Source organism: Periplaneta americana, chromosome 6 (assembly GCF_040183065.1).
Source record: "Periplaneta americana isolate PAMFEO1 chromosome 6, P.americana_PAMFEO1_priV1, whole genome shotgun sequence".
NCBI classification, from domain to species: Eukaryota; Metazoa; Arthropoda; class Insecta; order Blattodea; family Blattidae; genus Periplaneta; species Periplaneta americana.
Window position 1 is genome coordinate 7,735,843 of NC_091122.1, and position 24,144 is coordinate 7,759,986.

Sequence of the window (24,144 nt, forward strand, 5' to 3'; positions counted from 1 at the left end):
CCTACTTTAGAACCTCTTGTTGCTATAACAGCAGCCACCCTGTCAGGCATGCTCTCCACTAGTTTGAGTAGGATATCCACTGGAATGCGTCACCATTCCTCTTGCAATATGGCACTCAGTTGGACAATGGAAGTTGGCCCCGTGTTTCGGCGGCTACTATGCAGACAATAATGTTCACCGGTTGGACTGGCCTGCACAGAGTCCTGATCTCAATCCCATTGAACACCTTTGGGACGAATTGGACCGGCAATTGAGATCTCGGGAGATGCGGCCAACTTCCATTGTCCAACTGAGTGTCATGTTGCAAGAGGAATGGTGACGCATTCCAGTGGATATCCTACACAAACTAGTGGAGAGCATGCCTGACAGGATGGCTGCTGTTATAGCAACAAGAGATGGTACCACGAGTTTCTAGAGGGGCAAAAACAGTGCCCTATTACTTTTTGGAGATAGCGTATAACAAACACTAGATGAGTAAGGAGCCTAACCCACAAGAACTGTAAAAAGTCTTCGCCACGTTTATAATGTATATAATTTATTTAAGGCAACTTTTAACACTTCTTATAGCGTCTAGCTACCTGCAACTTCCGACTAAAGAATTTCTAAACATGCCTGCACCCTCCGTATTATAGTTACCTCCAGTCACAACTCAGATGCTATGGTGGTAGGACTCCATTCTACAATCAGTCCTTCAAAACTATGTCAGATTTCTTCTGGCCTTAGTATATATTGTACCAAGCGAAGAAGCTAGAAGGAAAGACTGTAATACATGCTTATAATTTTTTTAAAGGAATTGTCTTGAGTAAATTTCAATTGAACCCAACAATACTGCTGCCTATGACTCCCATGCTGATGGAAGAATGAGCTATGTACGTATTATATTTATTAAGATTTCTAGTGCTCTGGAGTTGATGACGTATATTTTTTCTGAGACATCACAGACAATGCAAGATGCAATACAACCTCGTTTCACTTCAACACGAACTAATATAGCTTACTTTTATTTTGCTTTTTTTCTGTCTTTTATTGTCTATTGATCATTTTGTAGGTAATGTTCCACTTTTTGCTGCAGTTTTTGTCCTTTTCTGCTTATGAACAGACATTTTTTACTATGTAGTTGTAGTGTATATTCGAGAATCTACTACAGATTTCTTATATAATTCTATTACGTCTTACAAGAATTTCCCTTAAGGTTGCATCAGCCTTGACTCCTGATCTCGTCTATTACGCGCTTCCCCTAATCAAAGAACGGAACAAATACTGCAGCCGCAGTGCCCGCAGCCAACATATCGTATCACACAAGTGAAGACGTAAAAATGCCGGAAGTAAAACAAAGCAGACAAAGTTTCTTGCGACAGTTAGTGACTGAGTTTGGTGACAATGTATTTTTTATTTAATTTTAATTGGCTGTTTTACGACGCTTTATCAACTGTTGTGGTTCTCTAGAGTCTGAATGAGATGGTGATAATGCCGGCGAAATGAGTCCACGCTCGCCGAAAGTTACCCAGCATTTGCTCTTAATGGGTTGAGAGAAAACCCCGGAAAAACATCAATCAGTAACTAATCCCAAGCAGGATTTGAACCCGGGCCCGCTCGTTTCACGGTCAATCATACTAACCGTTACTCCACAGCGGTGGACGACAATGTATTTTCCACAGATGGAAGTATACAATAAATTATGTTGTTTTTATTTTACTATTAAAACCATGGTCTTTTTTTTTTAATTTTAATCTATTTTTATATTTTTATTGGGTTATTTTACGACGCTGTATCAACATCTCAGGTTATTTAGCGTCTGAATGAATGATGATAATGCCGGTGAAATGAGTCCGAAAGTTACCCAGCATTTGCTCGTAGACGGTTGAGGGAAAGCCCCGGAAAAAAACCTCAACCAGGTAACTTGCCCCGACCGGGATTCGAACCCAGGCCACCTGGTTTCGCGGCCAGAAGCGTATTTTTATATATTTAAGATCATTTCATACGTCATTTTCCTCTGATCATCAACTTCCGAGCCCTAGTGACTGCAGATACTCAATGCAGTTCAATTCAGCAGATTAAACGAGACTTTTAGCTTTCAAACACATTATTCGCCCGATAGCGGCGTAGCGGGTGCGGCTGCAGCAGTTCCTGATGACAAAGTGAACTTCCTGTCAGGTGACGTCACACAACAGCAACAACGCCGTGTGGGACATGTGGACACGGCCTGCGAGCGTGCCTGTCGCCTGATGCAGGCAGACCTTCAAAACGCTGACATACTCGTACTGCACGTAAATTCCGACTCCAGTTCAGTGCTGGAATGCTATGTTACGATGCAATAGGGTTTCCAATTTAGAATCCCTGAATTCCACGACAAGTTACACGAGACACAAAAAAACTTCTTCAACCGAAAACAATTTAAAAGCAATCTGCACAGTTTCTATGGGCATATCTATTTGAATAAAGTAGGCGAGACTGTTGTACCTTTAAACATTTTTCACATTTTAATTGTTTTTTAATTTTGGGAATTAAATTTTTTAAATGAAAAAATGCTTGAAATAATTATTGAAGATTCCTTCACAATTTCCCTTACGTATTTTCGTCCTTTACAGATCTATTAAGGCTGGAAAAAATAAAAAGAAGGAATATGTAATGTGTTCAAAGGTACAACACGTTCATATACCTTGGAACAGACCCTCTTGTAAGTTGGAAAACGTGGAATATAGGTCGGAATATAGCTGTAAAAACTGACATATTTAAAATGTATTTGCATTCATAAACCAGAGCAGGCTTCTCTGATTGATATTTTATTTCCTGGATGACCAATAATTGCTTCAACAGCTTTCTCCAAGACATCCGGATCAATTGGGGCCTCTTATCTCCAGACTTATTTCGTGACATGATCTTAAAATAAAAAAACGATACTATGGTGTACCTTGGAACATGTTCCATGGTACAAGATGTTTTGTGTTCAAAGGTACAATAGGGTGCACTTTTAAACAAATATGGCTCCCAAAATTAGAGATTCGAAAAAATCATGGAAATTAAAATACGTTATTACTCACCAGATCATAGGGAACACACTGTACTTAAAAGATATTAACAAATACAATGTGGTTTTGTGTTAGAACACATATATCAATGAACGAAACGTTTACTTTTGGTACTAAAAATACTTCTTTTGTCCACGGAACTCACACTTTGCAGTAAATCAAACTGAAACTACGACCAGAGCTACTTAGCGGCTTTCTCTACAATCTACTTCAGTTTGAGTCTTCCAGGTAGCAGTAAAAATTTAAAAACAAAAAATGTTTCAAAGGTACACTATGCTAGAGGTACAACAGTCTCCCCTACTGCCCATCACAATTAGTTGACATGACCATCTTAATTCAATATGTTGATTATCTTCCTTAACACAATGAGTGCTGATAGTTTCTCGATAATTTAATTGAGCTTAACGAATGTATGTTGCCATGATTATCTTATGATAACATACGTAAGTTCAGAAGCTCAATTAAATTATCACAGAGAAAACATCAAACAACGAATTGTATTCAGGGAGATAATTCCGAAGCGAAAAAGATGCCATTTTGATTGGAATTTTAATAATATAATAATTATACTGTTCATGTTCATGGCAGTGACTTACCTCTTTCATCTTCGCAAAGACACAAATTTTATTATCTTTATTGCAAGGAGAACAACGCGGATGTCTGAAATGTAATTTATTTAAAAACAACTGAACATTTCAGGTTATAGCAACATAATCAATAGAGGAATGCGTGTTTTCTCTACCTTAATTGAATGAAGCAGGGATGATGGGAATAAAACAAATGAATTACAGAACAAAGCTAAACATTTGAGGTTATACACATATGCATGAGTATAGGTTTTTAACATTAAACTTAAGGTTATAGGCTTAATAACCCAATAATGTTATTAACTCTCTTTCCATCAACTCTTATTTGTAATAATTAATGGTACAATTGATATTATAATTAGTTAACTGTTCTATGTTGAGAGTCAGCGTTTGATTGCTGATATTTTCTTGGGATGAATATGCATGAGTACAGGCTTACTATCGAAGTAGAGATGATGGCAAAAAAAAATATGAACGAAGGATAAACAAATGAACGTGAGAGAAAAAAATTATCGGGTTTCAATTTTAGAGCACCATGTTATGCACTATCAGTATAATCAGATTCTCATAGGCCAATCGAGTGTCAGTGAGCTGGTTATATTATGAGCTGGTTGAATAGCTGTATGGCGCTCGCTTGGAATTATCTTACTAATCACATTTTAAATTTTGTGGAAAAATAATATAGTTACATATTTAATTGTGACAATTTATTTTTATTTATTTATTTCGGACTAATTTATTCACTGCCTGGATTCATTTATTCATTCATTAATTTCTTTGTCTCTTTCTAGATTTATTGATTTATCTCTAGATTTATTTATTTACTTATGTATTTATTCACTTCTAAATTTATTTATTTATTTATTTATTTATTTATTCATTTACTCATTTATTTATTTAGTTAATTATCTCTTTAATTCTATACTTAATCTGCCTGTATATATATATATTCATTTATTTATTCATTCATTCATTCCTTTACTCATTTATTTATTTATTCATTCATTCATTCCTTTACTCATTTATTTATTTATTTATTCATTCATTCATTTCTTTACTCATTTACCTATTCATTTATTCACTCATTCCTTTACTCATTTATTTATTCATTCATTCATTCCTTTACTCATTTATTTATTCATTCATTCCTTTACTCATTTATTTACTCATTCATTCCTTTACTCATTTATTTATTCATTCATCCATTCCTTTACTCATTTATTTATTTATTCATTCATTCCTTTACTCATTTATTTATTTATTCATTCATTCATCCATTCATTCCTTTACTCATTTACCTATTCATTCATTCATACATTCATTCCTTTACTCATTTATTTATTCATTCATTCCTTCCTTTACTCATTTATTTATTCATTCATTCATTCCTTTACTCATTTATTCATTCATTCATTCCTTTACTCATGTATTTATTTATTCATTCATTCATTCCTTTACTCATTTACCTACTCATTCATTCATTCATTCCTTTACTCATTTATTTATTCATTCATTCATTCACTCATTTATTCATTCATTCATTCCTTTACTCATTTATTTATTCATTCATTCATTCCTTTACTCATTTATTTATTCATTCATTCATTCCTTTACTCATTTATTTATTCATTCATTCATTCCTTTACTCATTTACATATTCATTCATTCATTCATTTACTCATTTATTTATTCATTCATTCATTCCTTTACTCATTTATTTATTTATTCATTCATTCATTCCTTTACTCATTTACCTATTCATTCATTCATTCCTTTACTCATTTACCTATTCATTCATTCATTCCTTTACTCATTTATTTATTCATTCATTCATTCCTTTACTCATTTATTTATTTATTCATTCATTCATTCCTTTACTCATGTATTTATTTATTCATTCATTAATTCATTCATTCATTCATTCATTCCTTTACTCATTTACCTACTCATTCATTCCTTTACTCATTTATTTATTCATTCATTCATTCATTCACTCATTTATTTATTCATTCATTCATTCCTTTACTCATTTATTTATTCATTCATTCATTCCTTTACTCATTTATTTATTCATTCATTCATTCCTTTACTCATTTACATATTCATTCATTCATTCCTTTACTCATTTATTTATTCATTCATTCCTTTACTCATTTATTTATTTATTCATTCATTCAATCATTCCTTTACTCATTTATTTATTCATTCATTCATTCCTTTACTCATTTATATATTCATTCATTTATTCCTTTACTCATTTATTTATTCATTCATTCCTTTACTCATTTATTTATTCATTCCTTTACTCATTACCTATTCATTCATTCATTCATCCATTCCTTTACTCATTTATTTATTCATTCATTCCTTTACTCATTTATTTATTCATTCATTCACTCATTTATTAATTTATTATCCATTCATTCATTACTAATTAGTTAATTCATTTATTAATTCATCCATCCATGTATTCATTAATTCATTTGTATGGTGTATATTGCAGATTCTGTTTAAATCCTAAGCATAATAACATTTAGTATATCGGAAAGCACTAATTCATTTTGCATTTAGCAGTAATATCATTTTATATTCTGAGACAATAGGTTTTCAACGCCCAGCAGATAATAACTAAATTGTCAAATTTCCAGACGAGATTGCACTGCCTTATTATTGCCATTTCCGCTGAAATTCTGCACATTCCATATCCTTTCGCCCAATAAGATTCGTTGCAAATCATACGTCACGTGACTGAACCATTAATTATGCGAAACTCGTAGGACGGGCCTGGAATCTGATCTTCCTCCTTTAAGACGCTATTAAAACATTCAATTCGCCTTGGAATAACAGGGGTAAACAAACACTGGACATTCACACACGTGAGGTATCACTAATCTTACACCTCTGTGTTGAATTTTCACATTATTATTATTATTATTATTATTAGGCCTATTATTATTATTATTATTATTATTATTATTATTATTATTAGGCCTATTATTCCCCACAATTCCTTGTGGCAGCATTTTCATCTGTCAGGACATAGTATTGCATGCTTCCCACGCCCAGATGTATTTTGTATTAAGAAAGAGTTTCATTATGAAAAATAGGCCCTATCTACTTTTTTGCACAGATTTCGTTCATATTCAGTATCTACTAGTCAATTTATCAGGGAATGATGTAGGGTAGACCGGGGGAAATCGGGTCACGGGGAAAATCGGGTTGTTTTAAATTACGCGCTTATGACTTGTCGACCAAACAGAAAGAAATCGCTCCACTGGCAAGGATGTGCTGACATCTACCAGAAGAAATGACTACTTCATGCTGCCAGCCCAGGACGAGCTGCAGTTGAGGTTTGGATGTGTTCTTTGTTGGTGCTGTTGCTGACTGCTCGCTAAACAATCGTCTGATGTAAGTATTACATATTCAACTTTAAGCATTTAGTGCATTTATTATGGTATTACTTAAAGTCCAATGACTTTCTATCTTAATATACACATCAATAAGTAGGATTATTAAATAAACTTGCATCTTTTATGTAATAACAACATGCATTGATTGCATTTATTGAACATGCAATTTGGGGTAATTCGGGTCTCTTCTAGAGGGGTAAAGCGGATCATTATTTCTTTTCATTGATGGGTAAATTTCTTCACACTGTTTGTGTATATATAGTAGCGTATCACTTTTCCATGAGTGCTGTAGAACAATGTTAATCAAATGGTGGGTCGCGACTCAGTGGTGGCCCGCAATATGAATGGAAGTGAGGCACAAGTAGGCTATTGTAATAGTTTATCACACAGATACGTTTTTAACCTAACAGTTTACGGGTATAATAATTGATGGGTCATACTCGAATATAATAATATTTAATGACATTTAATGCCAAGTAGAGCATAGTGTCCCAAATTGCAGTGCTGCTAACACGAGAAAATCGTTGACACTATGACAGTTTTAAAATATGTACAAATGACCTACTCCTTTTATTTAGTAGGCCTATAGGCTAATTTACTCTTATTTATTTATTTATTTATTTATTTATTTATTTATTTATTCATTCATTCATTCATTCATTTCTTGTTACTTATTTATTTAGTTATTTATCTATTTATTCATTTCTTGTTATTTATTTATTTATTTATTTATTTATTCAACAAATTAGTCGAGTAGCATGAAAGAAAGATAGATATATTATAAATGCGTCAGTGATAGACTGTAATATTACAAAACGTCAAACTTACTAATTTATATTGCTATTTTCAGATGCCACGTACTTATGTTAAGAAAACCACACATGGTTCTTGGTCAAAAGTTGCTATGGAGGAAGCTGTTACATCTATAAAGGAGGGAAGGTATTCCATAAGAAAAGCAGCAAACGTTTTTGGCGTGCCCTTCTCAACACTTCAGCGAAGAACATCTGCTTCTGAAGATTCCCCAGTGTTGACGGTAGGGCGTAAACCTGTGTTATCCCTTGATGTTGAACGAGCACTAGCGACAAGATTGATATATTTATCCAAGAGAGGCTTTGGTTTGACTCCAAAAACTGTCCGTAAATATGCATACCAATACGTATCTACACGTGAAATCCAACACAATTTCAACATTCAAAATGAAATGGCAGGTGAAGATTGGTTTCAGGGATTTTTGAGACGTAACCCTGAACTTTCACTTAGGAAATCCGAAGGTCTTTCCCGAGCTAGAATTAATGGGATGACACGTGATAATGTGGACCAGTTTTATGAGCAATTAAAGAAATTGACAATCGAGTGCAATCTTGAAGGAAGACCCGAGTGCCTCTACAATCAAGATGAAACTGGTCTACCTATGAACAATAAGCCGCCTAATGTTGTTGCTCAGAAAGGCTCTCGTGACGTTGTTTCATTGACGAATGTGGAACGTGGGGAAAATGTGACAGTTATGGCGTGTGTTTCAGCCACAGGTGCATATATCCCGCCCTTTGTAATATTTAAAGGGAAGAGGATGAGAGCTGAATTCAGCGACAACATGCCAGCAGGAACAGAGGTATGCATGACAGAATCTGGATGGGTGAATGAAGAAGCTTTTGGAAAATGGTTGAAGCATTTTAATAAGCATAGAACGCCAGGCAAAGTAATTCTCATCTTGGATGGACATCATTCTCACACTTCGTTTGCAACAGCTGATTTGTGCGAAAAATATGGCATTGAAGTCTTGCTTTTACCGCCACACACAACACATGCACTACAGCCCCTTGATGTCTGCATTTTCAAGCCACTGAAGAGCTATTACAATTCACACGGAACGTCATGGCAGCACTCTAATCCAAATAGAGCAATATCAAAATTGAGTTTCGGCAGTATTTTCAAAAAAGCCTGGGACTCTGCAGCAACAGTGGGAAATGGAGTAAAGGGCTTTGAAGTAACTGGCATTTACCCACTTAACAGAACAGCTATTGCAAGCCACAAATTCGTATCAGAATTTGGACCCAACCAAGACAACTCATCAGTAGGCCTAAACGATGTGTCACCAGAACCAAAATCACCTGAGCAACCCCCCAATTCATCGCAACTCAGTAGGCCTACCGCAACACCTGAAGCATCCACTAGTCATGAAGACGTCAGAAGTTTGTTACCATCTCCAGCAAAGATAACACCAATGAAACGTAGGAAAACCATCAGACCTACTTCCTTGGTATTAACTTCACCAGAGAATATTTCTCAACTGAAAGCCAAGGCGGCCGAAACTAAGAAGAGAATCGCCAGAGTTCAAAAGAAGGGGGATATAAAAAAGAAGAAGCAGAGTGTTAACATTATCTGCGATTCAAGTGAAGAAGATGAAGAGACCGAAGAGCAAAAAGACGAAGATGAAACAGAATCGGTCTGCAACTTCTGCAAAATGTCATACAACGATGACAGAAGTAGTCATGCAGGTGATTGGATTCAGTGCCAGAAATGTAAACTGTGGTACCACGAACGCTGTGTTAATGCTTTTGGACGTAAACAGTTCGTATGTGGAATATGTATGTGGAAAAAGTGAAATTTCTTTCTGACTCGATTTACCCCAGCATTGATCCAGTTTACCCCGTATCATTGGGGAAAATCGGATCAGAACAGCTTGTGGCAGCATTTTCATCTGTCAGGACATAGTATTGCATGCTTCCCACGCCCAGATGTATTTTGTATTAAGAAAGAGTTTCATTATGAAAAATAGGCCCTATCTACTTTTTTGCACAGATTTCGTTCATATTCAGTATCTACTAGTCAATTTATCAGGGAATGATGTAGGCCTACATGAAATATAATAATTTTAGTATTAGTCTGTGGAATCTGTGCACAGCGATTTCTACTAAACTATTGGACGGATTTTGTTCATATTCAGTATCTACGAGTCAATTTATCAGGGAATGATGTACATGAAATATAATAATTTTAGTACTAGTCTGTCTGTGTACAGCGATTTCTACTAAACTATTGGACGGATTTTGTTCATATTCAGTATCTACGAGTCAATTTATCAGGGAATGATGTACATGAAATATTATAATTTTAGTACTAGTCTGTCTGTGTACAGAGATTTCTACTAAACTATTGGACGGATTTTGTTCATATTCAGTATCTACGAGTCAATTTATCAGGGAATGATGTACATGAAATATAATAATTTTAGTACTAGTCTGTCTGTGTACAGCGATTTCTACTAAACTATTGGACGGATTTTGTTCATATTCAGTATCTACGAGTCAATTTATCAGGGAATGATGTACATGAAATATAATAATTTTAGTACTAGTCTGTCTGTGTACAGCGATTTCTACTAAACTATTGGACGGATTTTGTTCATATTCAGTATCTACGAGTCAATTTATCAGGAAATGATGTGCATGAAATATAATTATTTTAGTAGACCTATGTACAGCGATTTCTACTAAACTATTGCAAGGGTTTTGTTCATATTCAGTATCTACTAGTCAATTTGTCAAGAAATATTCATTCATTCCGAAGTAGTATATTTTAGGATAAAAGTTAAATGCATATGCAGGTTTTTGTAAACAGATAAGAATAGGCCTATTAGAATTGATTATTATATGTTGTGTAGCTGTTTTATGTAAATATATATTCAGCTAAATACTTTTTGTATTTTCTATGTATCTTGTAACTTGAGAAAAATAAAAAAGTAGGTATATCGCTTCCAACATGATAAAGTAAATGAATTGTTACAAAATGCATAAAACATGTGAGATACTATCACCTTCCTGACCATTTGTTTCCATTGTAGTCTACTTAAATTTCTTTCTTTCTCTAATGTTTCATGCACACAAGTCCGTTTCCTTGTCAAACCCCTGTGGTGGTTGTGTGGTCAGGCGTTCAGCCTATCAGTTCGGGTTCGAGTCCCGGTCAGGTCTGGGATATTTCATTGAAGGACAAGGTCGCAGTTGGAGGTTTTCTCGCGGTTCTCCCGTTTTTCCCCATGTTTTGGCATTCACATCATTCCGTCACCATTTCTCCGTTTCGTCATCATTCCACAGCATTCCCCGATAGCCGACTGGCGACGCACGGAGGGGGCTGGCCTAGGACGAGTAGAGTTGCCTCTTCTAAACCTGGGTACGCAGGGAACTTTAGGTGTGGGTTTGGGAATGCGCCTAGCTTGAGGGTTAGCGCAATAGATCGTAACAGGTCGCAGTGCTGGGCGATATTGCCCCCTCCCCATTTCTTGTCAGAATTGTTTAATCTTTTCACGTATTCTTTACGGGCCGTATTCATAGATATTCTTAGCGCGGGCTTCCGGTGGATGATCAGCGAACTAACGTTTTTCGTATTCACAAACCTGTGTTAGCGATATGATATGATATGATATGATATATGATATGATATGATATGATATGATATGATATATGATATGATATGATATATGATATGATATGATATGATATGGTATGATATGATATGGTATGGTATGATATGATATGATATGATATGATATGATATGATATGATATGATATGATATGATATGATATATGATATGATATGGTATGATATGATATGATATATGATATGATATATGATATGATACGATATATGATATGCTATGATATGATATATATGATATGATATGATATGATATGATATGATATGATATGATATGATATATGATATATATGATATGATATATGATATATATGATATGGTATGGTATGATATATGATATGATACGATATATGATGCTATGATATGATATATGATATGATATGATATGATATGATATGATAATTTATGATATGCTATGGTATGGTATGGTATGATATGATATGATATATGAATATGATATGATATGATATGATATATTATATATGATATATGATATATGATATGCTATGATATGATATATGATATATTATATGATATGATATGATATGATATGATATGATATGATATGATATGATATGATATGATGACATGATATGATATGATATGATATTATATATGATATGATATATGATATGATATGATATGGTATGATATGATATGATATATGATATGATATATGATAGGATATATGATATGATATGATATGATATGATATGATATGATATATGATACGATATATGATATGCTATGATATGATATATGATATATGATATATATGATATGATATGATGTGATATGATATGATAATTTATGATATGCTATGGTATGGTATGGTATGATATGATGATATGATAATTTATGATATGCTATGGTATGGTATGGTATGATATGATATGATATATGATATATTATATATGATATGATATGATATATAATATATGATATGATATGATATGATATGATATGATATATGATATGATATGATATATGATTTATGATATATGATATGATGATATGATATGATATGATATGATATATGATATGATATATGATATGATATGATATGATATATGATATGATATGAATCCCGTACAAGTAACCAGTCGATAGCCGGGGTAGCTTAGTACGCTATCGAAATGTCTATGAAGAGCACCATGCAAGTTTAACAGAATATCATCATTTACACGGCACGTCGAGGGGGATGATGCATAAGTTATTTTTTAACCTGTACTGAAGGTGAAGGAAAAGACACTTACAAGAACTTTTATCATTGGAAGCCACAAGGAAAAGGGCGAAAGAACGTCAGGGAAAGTTATGAAGAGAATGGCCAGTACAGGATTGCACATGCCGCTTTGCAGGATGCCAATGAGCTGTATAACCCGGACTGTTCTCGTATGTGTGTATGCATTCATTACGTTATAATTGACGCGAAAAAAACTACTATATTACTGTAGGGGCGTACAAACTGTCGACGTCCACGCACGACGTAATCTAACTTATCGACGTTATTCAAACACACACATGCATGCATACATACATACATACATACATACATACATACATACATACATAAATTAAATAATTTACTACGTACCGAAATAAGATTAATTTAGTATTCTACACAAAAGGGGAACCGTGTAATTAAAAAAGTAAGTGATTCGGTCTAATTTAATTTTATTAATTCATGCCTCCCGCAAATTATGAGGTTGCCATCTGACAAATAATAATGGGAATAATATTGAAATCGAATAAAACATGCTAAGAAATCAAGAATTTTGTAATATAGTAATCAATATAAATTTAACGTGACAATTACACTTTTACTACGTCGTACTACTTTTGACCAATAAAATGGTACGAAAAGACGTCTTTCAACCAATCATGGCTGCTTATCGCACAATTTTATCGCTTTGCTAGCATTTGTTTAATTTTATCACTTCCCTACCATTTGTTTTTTTTATCTTCGTTTCTCAACAAATTTATCTAGAATTGCAAATGCTTTATGGTACTGTAAAACATGCTTTGCGATAGTCATTTTTTTTTTCTGCATAGATAATCGACTGAAAATGGCGGCTCCGTTCAAACATTTTGGTGAAGGTAAAATTAGTAAAATAGAATTTCAGTAAGTTAATTTATATCTATTTTATTGTATTAGAGTACTTTATTTCTGCAAATCTCTATATACTTTCTTCTGATTTTATTACCTCCCTACCATTTGTTTTTTTTTCCAACTGCAAATTCCTTACGGTACTACAAAACATGCTTTGCGATCGTTTACAGCATAGACAATGAACTGAAAATGGCGGCTTCATCCAAACGTTTTGGTGAAGCTGACATTAGTGAAATAGAATTTCAGTAGGTCAATACTATATTGTATTAGAGTTCTTCTACTCTTTATATAATTTCTTCTAATCGTGCAATAGTCAATTAAATCCCACTCGAGTTTTGATTTTCTCTAGATAAATCAAAACCTCTAGTGAGGTTACTGTTGATTAAAGGATAAAGAAACTGGTACTAGAAAGGTAGCTCAGGACGTGAAACAAAGATGATGGTGTATGATAAAAATTGAAAGCTTCAATGACTCAACAGCTACCCCTTTAACCCTATCATTACCCTACCATTGCCCACCCTTTTATTATATAAAATTTCTCCCAATAAATGAAATCTGGCAATAATTTTCACCCTCCCTCTATTTGTTTCTAATATGATAAAGCATAAGTTTACATTTTTATTCTGTTTTAGATTTGAAATATAACAGACTAATGTTGAAGTATTTGTTGGTGGGTAAATTTTACTCATGACAGCTACATTTTTAAACATTTTCAAGTTTGAATCTGTGATTTTTGTCCATTGTTGTAACTTTCTCAATGCCATATTGAAGGTATACCGATAAGCTATCACAATTTGACTGTAATTATGTATGTATGTTCCGCCTTTGCTTATCATACAATTAAATGGAGAAACTAATAAATCATAATTTCATTAACGTTTTCGGTACTTATGTACTTATTCAGATGTATGTATATAATGCTAATTGTTAACCAAGCCTCTAGGTGCATGTGTCGTAAACTTAGATAATCAGTGTTTTTGTGCGTACTGTACTATATCGATGAAGTGTTGCCATGATTGAATAAATAATTACCTAGCTCTTATATACTATTTGTTGGTACAACATACTATCAAAATTAAAAATTAAAAATTAAATGTTTCAGTCAATGTTTAAAACACTATTTAAAAACACTATTTAAAACTGTTTAAAAACACATAGTTTATACATCACTTTAAATATGTGAAGTTGGTGATCACTTGTTGTGCGGTGTTTGCCGATGTAAAGTTGAATGAGGCAGTTGTGGTGATCTTGTTTATTGGCGTTGAGTTAGACGTGATATCGTTGGCATGGCTATGTTTGCTGAAAGTGATGTTGTGGTACTTCTATAATAGTTAATGGCATTGCTGTGATTTGTACCCATAGATGATTGTTAAAACAAATTGAAGGTTGTCAAGTCCATGGATTTAGTATCGCCTGGCGTGTAGTTTTACCGCGTGTTGGTCTGCTCGTGCTTGATGCTAGTATCATTCAACTTCACATCGGCAAACACCGCACAACAAGTGATGTATAAACTATGTGTTTTTAAACAGTTTTAAATAGTGTTTTAAACATTGACTGAAACATTTAATTTTTAATTTTTAATTTTGATAGTATGTTGTACCAACAAATAGTATATAAGAGCTAGGTAATTATTTATTCAATCGTGACAACACTTCATCGATATAGCACAGTACGCACAAAAACACTGATGATTTAAGTTTACGACACATGCACCTAGAGGCTTGGTTAACAATTAGCATTATATACATACATCTGAAGATGGTACATGAGTACCGAAAACGTTAATGAAATTATGATTTATTAGTTTCTCCATTTAATTGTATGATAAGCAAAGGCGGAACATACATACATAATTATAGTCAAATTTCTCAATGCCGTTAAAGTCGCTGATTGTTTCAATACTTCACTTTACCAGTTTCTCGCAGTGTGGAAGCTTGAGTTAGTAAATTTTAAATTTGTTTTTTGGTGCTTATTCAAATCTAGTTGTATTCAGGGGTACAGACAATAAACATGAGTTCTTTTGTGGATAGTAGTAGGTCTAATGTTTTGGCTGAAAGTGAGATTATAGTGCTATTGGCAACTGATTTACCGGCGGAGTTAGAGAAAGAAAGTGGCAGTGAGGAAGATAATACAGAAGTGATTGGTGAAGGTGAATCCAGTTCTATTTGAAGTTCTAGCTGCCAACAAGAAAACTGTTCACTATGTCACCAAAACCAGTGGCAGATGTGGAAATAGTGGACTTACTTTCTGTAAAAAAAAAAAAAAAAAAAAATTGTATGTGCTGGAGCATTTTGCTCAAAAATGATGTAGAATCACTGGAATGGAAAAATTGTATGTTTTTTTAAGTATTTTAAAATTTTTGCTAGTTAAATTTAATTGAACGTATTGTAAATCTTAAGGGAAGAGGATGGTATTTTTTTTTAACTTTTTTCCTATTTGGTGTAAAATATTAATTTTTTGTGTGTTGAGAGCTCATAGCTGTAGGGACTCAACCAAATATAAATATTTTGAAAAAATTATTTGGGGGCCTAAATTTGAAAAAAAAAAATACCATTTTTAAATATAGATTCAAACAATTTTTTACAATGTACTTGCAAAAGCATGCTCTACAATCTATCTGTAACAGAATTTTGATATTAGTCCCTACGTTTGTAAAATAAACAATTAAAATTTAATAACACTTTTTTATTTCCTTTTTCGCAAACAAACGGGCATATTTAAAAACTGAAATATATTAACAAAATTCTGTTACAGAGAAAAGTTTTCTATTAGAGTAAAGAATGTCTGTTCTAAATTGCATGCATGTATCTTTAATAGTTCAGAAATTATATCCATTTTTATCTGGCAATGTAGCAAAAAAATGAAGTTACCAGAAACAACGCTAAAGGGGGCGAGTGATTTAAAAATCCATAGCGCAGGAAGTTTAAAAATGGCGTCTCAACATCCGATAAGGGCACAAATACCCATAAAATGTTATGCAATACATTCCACACATATCACAGAGTATTTTAAAGATTTTTTTTTTTTTTTTTTTTTTTTGAAAATTTAATTTACCGGAAACAACAATGAAAGGAGACGTGTGATTTAAAAGTTCATAGCGCAAGAAGTTTAAAAATGACGTCTCAACATCTGACAAGGGCACAAATACCCACAAAATGTTATACAATGCATTCCACACATATCACAGAGTATTGTAAAGAATTTTTTTTTTTTTTAGTTTACTCATTTTTCACCAAAAAATATTGTCGTCTCCCCTTAAAAAAAGAAGGTAATTGTTCAGTGATAAACAGTAACACAATAATACATTTAAATTTAATTTGGTAGACAATTTTTGCCCACTCTTGGTAATCCACGTCACAAAATTTATCTTGATAATGCTACGGCTAATGATTGTAGTTGGCATTTCAGAGCGTTTGCAGAAAGAAAGGAGACGCGTGGTGGTTGTTCCTCTTGCACCAATAAACGGATCAATAACTTCTATATCCCTAAGATGGTAGGCATTTTTATAGTGCGGATCGGTCGACTCATAGATATGGATTTTTTTCCGCGTCCACCTCATCAGGTTGGCTTCTGTGAGACTCCTCAAGCCTGATAGTTGATATCTGACACCTTTAGCACAAAATCACACAAGAATCGAATCACTAAATACGAAAAGGGAATAAGTCACCTTCAGTTAGTTTTGAGAAAAATATAAATAACTTCTGCAGACAACGAAATATAAACAAATTGCATCAAAAATATTTCTATGAACCAGTCGTGACTACACAAGATATTTATATAAAAAAATGTCTATTTCTCAATTTATCCTGCCTTATAGAAACAATTTTTGTGTGTGGACTTGTTCCCCTTTCATATCTAACGAAATATATTGTAAAGCATTAAACAAAATGTATCGTTATTTCTATTTTTGAATACAAAAACTGTATTGTGTACCAATTTATGAACAATAGTAGAAAGTAGCATATAGAAACATTGAAAGCTGTTGACCAAACTATTTATTTTCAATTTTCTTATTAATCTTCAGTGTTTTTATCAGTAGTGGCCACTGTAAGATCTCATTCCAGAATTCTTTCACTTCTTCAGGTATGAACTTCACCAGTTTCTTAATGTCCTCAATTTTGAGTGTGTTAATCTGTCGTCATGTTGCATATGTTCTATGGGAAAATTGGGAATAACATTTTTCCTTGACAAGAACTCAAAAGTGTGATAGATCAAACCATCGCTGTTCTCATATGCCATAATTCTGCCAGAATATGAGCTGTCATACACACACGTGAAATACTGTGAAATATTAAAATTTATATTTTTATGGGTGGGGATGGTTCGTCCAATGGATTCTATTGGAAGTGTATTCTTCTCCTCTAGATGGCAGGAATAACGAACTTGAATTTCTTATGAGAAGGGAACAAGTCGTGGACTAAGCCCCTTTTCAAAGTAAACATGAAAATTAAAGTGTTGAAATCTAGACTAAGGAGATGCGGGACCTGTTACCTTTTCATGCAGAATAGAAGAACATACCTAAAATAGTATGACTACAGTTTTAACTCATTTTTTCCAAAACTGTGACTTATTCCCTTTTCATATTTAGTGATTCAATTATACTCGTACATTCTAGCACCAGTAGTTTTTAGTAGGCCTATCATGTTTCTAATCACAAAATCTGTTTTAGAATTGATATAAATGTCATGATAATACTCATTAAGCTACAATTGTGATGCTTGCTAGTCCTTTAACAAGTAAGGGCCAGAAGTTGTAGCACGTACCCTAAAACCTGCACGTCACGTTTTTGCAACGATTCCACTCCATCTGTGACTATTTACAACGGATAAGAACTCACAATCAAGAATAGAAACAGTTTTATAGACAATAACTAATTCCTCAGGGAATTTCTCTGATAGGTTTCTGTGCGACACGTGGTTGGCACAGAGGCCAAGGTGCAGTTTTTCTGCTCATATCGCCTCTCCTCGTGCACGTGGTCCAAGTATGTTACGTAATCGCTCGCACCTTTGTTTACCCTGGATAAGCACAGGCCGCTGTCGAATCCGTTACGAGGCGGTGACTGTGTACTGAATCTCACCAGCATCACATACGGCACATACTTTCTACTTCTGTTATGTTGGTTTACAGCATACACTGACTTAAACAAGCAGGGTTCTCAAGTAATGTCCTACAAAAACTAAGTTTGTGACAGAAATTAGGAAGCAAGAGTAGGAGAAGATTAATGGAAAACGGGAGAAGAAAGAAAAAGAAGATAGTAACAGAGAAAGAAAGATAGACAGGAGGAAATAAGAGTGAGAGAAAGACTACTTTAATTAACCCTTAGAGGCGCAGAATTCGTAATCAACAAATTTGAGGTATATATTGCTCAATGAAAAAAATACACAAAACAGGGATGCAATTTGCAAACAATTTATATTTTTTCATAAATTTGCATACAAATTAGGAGGTGGCTTTATCTGAAGCCACTGTGACACAAATTCAAGATATTAAAACAAAATAGGAAGTGTGATGGATTGAAATGAAGCCACTTTGCCTCAAGGAGTTAAAGAACAGAAATAGAAGAGGAAAAATGACTTGATGAATAATTAATTAATTGAAGGAATATTTGTTTAATTAAGGACTTAATGAATAAATGCATAAATGACCGATAGAATGAAAAATATAGCTACTTCTTATTTAACAAATTTAATAAAGGATTAATGGAATACATGACTGCAATAGTGAAAGAAAGAAAGAAAGAAAGAAAGAAAGAAAGAAAGAAAGAAAGAAAGAAAGAATGTATGTAAGAAAGATAGAAACAAACAAACAAACAAACAAACAAACAAACAAACAAACAAAGTCAGAAGAGAGAAAGAAACAAACAAAGTAACGAAGAAAGAAAGAAAGAAAGAAAGAAAGAAAGAAAGAAAGAAAGAAAGAAGAAAGAAAGAAAGAAAGGTCTGTATGTAAAAAAGATAGGAAGAAAGAAACAAACAAACAAAGTCAGAAGAGAGAAAGAAACAAAGTAAGGAAGGAAGGAAGGAAGGAAAGAAGGAAAGAAGAAAGAAAGAAAGAAAGAAAGTCTGTATGTAAGAAAGATAGAAACAAACAAACAAACAAACAAAGTTAGAAGAGAGAAAGAAACAAAGAAAGTAAGGAAGGAAAAATAAATAAATAAATAAAGTCTGTATGTAAGAAAGATAGAAAGAAACAAACAAACAAAGTCAGAAGAGAGAAAGAAACAAACAAAGTAAGGAAGGAAGAAAGAAAGAAAGTAAGAAAGTATGTATGTAAGAAAGATGGAAAGAAGAAAGAAAGAAAGAAAGAAAGAAAGAAAGAAAGAATGTATGTATGTATGTAAGGAAGATACAAAGAAACAAACAAAGTCAGAAGAGAGAAAGAAACAAACAAAGGAAGAAAGAAGGAAAGAAAGAAAAAAAGAAACAAACAAACAAACAAAGTAAGGAAGAAAAAAAGAGAGTAACAAAGTAAGAACGAGAGAAATAAAAAAGAAAGGAGAGAGAGAAAGAACGAAAGAAACTAGCTAATAAAAATGGGAAAAGGAAATTTGAATTAATGGATGGATTTATGATTGAATTAGGTCTACTGATAGAGATAGGATAAGAAAACGATACACATAAAGAAAATAATGGTTAGGAGAAATAAGTAAAGAGACAGATAAAAAGAGAATTATTGTAAGTTGAAAAGAGAAAGAAATGAGACCAGAGAAAGAAATGGGGAAGAAAGGACGAAAGACAGAAAAATAAAAAGGTAAAGAACATAGACAAAAGAAAGAAGAGAGTCAGAGAGAATAAAGAACATTTGAAAGAAGAAATGCAAATGAAAATAAGAAAAACAAACAACAACAAAATGATAAATTGATGAAAGGCTGGCAGATTCAGTTAATGCAATAATAAATAAATGGATAAAAGAAAGGAAGTTGATTTATGTTTAAGAAGGAGATAGCGACAGAAATAAATTAGTAATGGAAGACAATTAACAATATTGCGTAGAGACGAAAAGAGAAGGTTACCGGTTCATTGATAATGTCAATCGTGGTTTTCTTTCCTATGTTGTGTGTAGTGGGAGTTCGTGGGTCTGGCCTAAGAAGGAAGATGTGCTGTATCTATGGAGAACGCTTCTGTCGTAGTTAAAACAAGTGGAATATCCAGGAGTTGTAAACAAGTCTGGACAGTTCTTTTTTATGATTAACTTTCACAGTAAAATCAAACAGTAAAACTATGTGATTACATTTTTTTCCTTTTATATCTTTAATTACTTGTATTTTCAGATGTTTGGAGAAATAACAACAAAATACTCACTCCGTTCCAAAATATGGCAGACTAAGAAACAAAAGTTTTATTCTTTCGCATGCGCGCATGAAATGTTTCGCGGTGTGGTACTTTGTTCAGTACTGAAGGAACTATCAGACAGTGCAGTTGTGAATGTTTCTAATCTTCTGTAGTGCATCAAACTATAATATTTAAATAGTTTACTATGAACAGAAATCAAATGGGCATTTGCTGTTGTGTTCCTGTTGCAGAAAATGTAACACCAACCCAGTCAATTTTGAATAGAACATCTAAGGCACAACAGTCATATAAAAACGGGTTATAATTTATTGCAGTTTTTATGTTAACAGGCCTGTCTCTGAACAATTTTTTTAATTAATTAATTTGACAAATTTTCTTCACCTGACATAATTAGGAACATTAAATCCAGACGTTTGAGATGGGCAGGGCATGTAGCATGTATGGGAGAATCCAGAAATGCATGGGCTATTCCATCTCAAATCGACCGAAATATAGAGAAAATTGACCTTGCAATTTTTAAATACAATTAAACTTTTTCTGTCCGTAGACAACTGTGATATAATGCTTTGTGCAAAGTTTGAGGCATCAGAACTTCATAGTGTTTAAATTAAAAATATTTAAATTTATCGTATTTTCATAAAATTAGCAACTTTAAACTGTTGTGGCTCCGAAACCCTTTCACCCAATGATCAAAATCATGGTTTATTTTGATGCTGAGAAATTGAAGTTTATATTGACATGTAAACAGTTTTTCTTACTTTTTATGGAAATGGAGAAATTTAGATTTTTCTTCGTTAAGACGCCTTTGGCCACGAAAAAATATTTTTAAAATATATGGTTAGATTCCGCATTGAAAGTACAAATAAACACATATTTTTTACTGGTGCACCGTTCATAAGAAAGTATTGAAAATATCAAATAAAGAAAATAAATAGTACGCGCGTGAACTAACCAGCGGGAGCTAGCCGAGGCAAGCAAGGCCAGGACACATAAACACGTGATGTTTCGTCTAGTAGCGCATAGCTGGGCTAGCTTTATCACAAGTTTTCATAAACACAGAGTAAAATGACGCCCAATGTTCGCTTATCTTCAGCTCTCGGCCAGTGCGTGTGGTACTGCGTCGTTCAAGTCCAGGCGTGTGGAAATAATTTATTTAACACCCTCGAAACTTATTGCCGTACCACTAAGCAAACAATGCCGAATCCCTCTTAATAATGCAAGGTTTTTTCTCAATATATTTTTTTACATTTTTACAAATGGCCAAAAAGCCTAAAAGCAAGTAAAATCAGATTATCTGTCTCTCTGTGTACAATGAAAATAAGTATTACTTCTTAACATAACCTAGCAAATGTCAGCTTCAAAATGAGCTCTCGTTCAATGTTCTGCAGTAAATGGTTCCAGAGTTCTGAGCGCTGAAAGAGGCTTGTTCTTATAAAATACGCTAAATTTGTCGCTCAATAATACGAAAACCGTTTGACTTTCGATAGTATATTTTTGAAAATGCACTCCCCTCAGCACCTTGTATAAGTAGGGAAAAAATTAGAGTATAAAAAAATGCGAGGTTTTTTACTGATCGATTTCGTATGGAATAGTCCGCATACAGTGTGTTAGTTGGGAGGCCGGAGGGAAAAAGACCTTTGGGGAGGCCGAGACGTAGATGGGAGGATAATATTAAAATGGATTAGAGGGAGGTGGGATATGATGATAGAGAGTGGATTAATCTTGCTCAGGATAGGGACCGATGGCGGGCTTATGTGAGGGCGGCAATGAACCTTCGGGTTCCTTAAAAGCCATTTGTAAGTAAGTAAGTAAGTAATTTGACATCACACAGAATGAAATTCACCTAATTTTTATATTTTTTATGTTAATTTATCAACCAAATAAGTATCTAGAATATATATTAAAGTTACATTATATTACTGAGAACTTTAACAAATGTATACCATTAAAATTAAAAATAATGGAGATAATTATTACAGTTGTCTAAACACTATTTATTGATAAAATAAATAAAATAATAAAACTGGTTAGAAACCATACATTTTTCGGGGGCTATGCTCCCCCATCTTCAGTGGTTGTACCACGACTGCAACAAGAGAATGGAATGTATAAAGATATTGAATATGTTACAAAATTATAAAATTTATAAAATACCAAGTCTGAGACAATATCGTTAAAAAGTAAAATGATCTAATGTATTGAATTGAAATTTCATTATAGACTTAATAAAAAATAAACTTGAGAATAGTTATTAAATATTGTTAAATGATATCTTATAGAAGATATATATAATACAATAATATATTCCATTCTCTTGTTGCAGTCGTGGTACAACCACTGAAGATGGGAGAGCATAGCCCCCGAAACATGTATGGTTTCTAACCAGTTTTATTATTTTATTTATTTTATCAATAAATAGTGTTCAGACAACTGTAGTAATTATCTCCATTATTTTTAATCTTCACTTATGAACACTGTTGTATTTTGACCTTTTAAATATTTAAATGTATACCATATTTTGGAAAAGAATTAATTGGAACAGAGGGAGTGACTGAAATTTCATATTTTAATTAGGCTATTCTGTCACACTCGTAATAGGCCTTACTGTATGTTAGAAATATTCTCTATGTCTTTGGTCAAACGGAAATCCAAATTTAAAAACGGTAATCTAGTTCTAAAAGATTAAAAGATACAAAAAAAGTATACTCTTTCAGAACATACCAATTAGCAGAAATGCTAAAAGAACTACATGAATGCTGAGTGACAACTGAAAATTTTGTTACATCCGTAACATTTAGTCTTCCCCCTCCCCCTTTTCGTAGACAAAAGATATGGATTTCATAATTTTATTATGAATCAACATCTAGGTAACTAGAGGTTATATCACAGCTTTTTCAACTATCTACAAGTTAGGAAACTGACATAATCTCAAGTCTTTTAGACAATATAACTGTAAATATGTTGTCTCACACCCGTAACAATGGAATGACCCATATAGAAAGATCAGACGGGAAGAAAGAAAACAGATGGGGAAAACGATGGAAAAAATGAACAAGGATAAGAAGACGAGATAAAAAGTAGGCAAGAAGAGAGAAAAAGAAAGGCAATGCGGAGGTAATGCGCGTCACACTGAAGCACTTGTGTCGAGTACCAAGTAAACAAATCGGTCCGTTTTGGAAGCGTGGAGACAAGACTGCCAGCAGCAGGAAGGCTATGCCAAGGACACGACTGCGGAAGAGTTGACGTACGGCGCCATGGCCAACGTTGTGTTCAACAGCTGTTGT

At 33.4% G+C, this 24,144-nt stretch overlaps 2 protein-coding genes across 2 annotated transcripts in view; both read left to right on the plus strand.

Moving 5' to 3' along the window:
* Positions 1-24,144, plus strand: part of LOC138700939 (farnesol dehydrogenase-like) — a 77,929-nt gene that overhangs the window by 20,373 nt on the left and 33,412 nt on the right. The window lies entirely within an intron of this gene.
* Positions 6,900-9,689, plus strand: LOC138702175 (uncharacterized). The gene is made up of 2 exons (XM_069829781.1): positions 6,900-7,024; positions 7,877-9,689. The coding sequence occupies exon 2, from the start codon at positions 7,877-7,879 to the stop codon at positions 9,626-9,628; it is 1,752 nt and encodes a 583-aa protein (XP_069685882.1). The 5' UTR covers positions 6,900-7,024; the 3' UTR covers positions 9,629-9,689.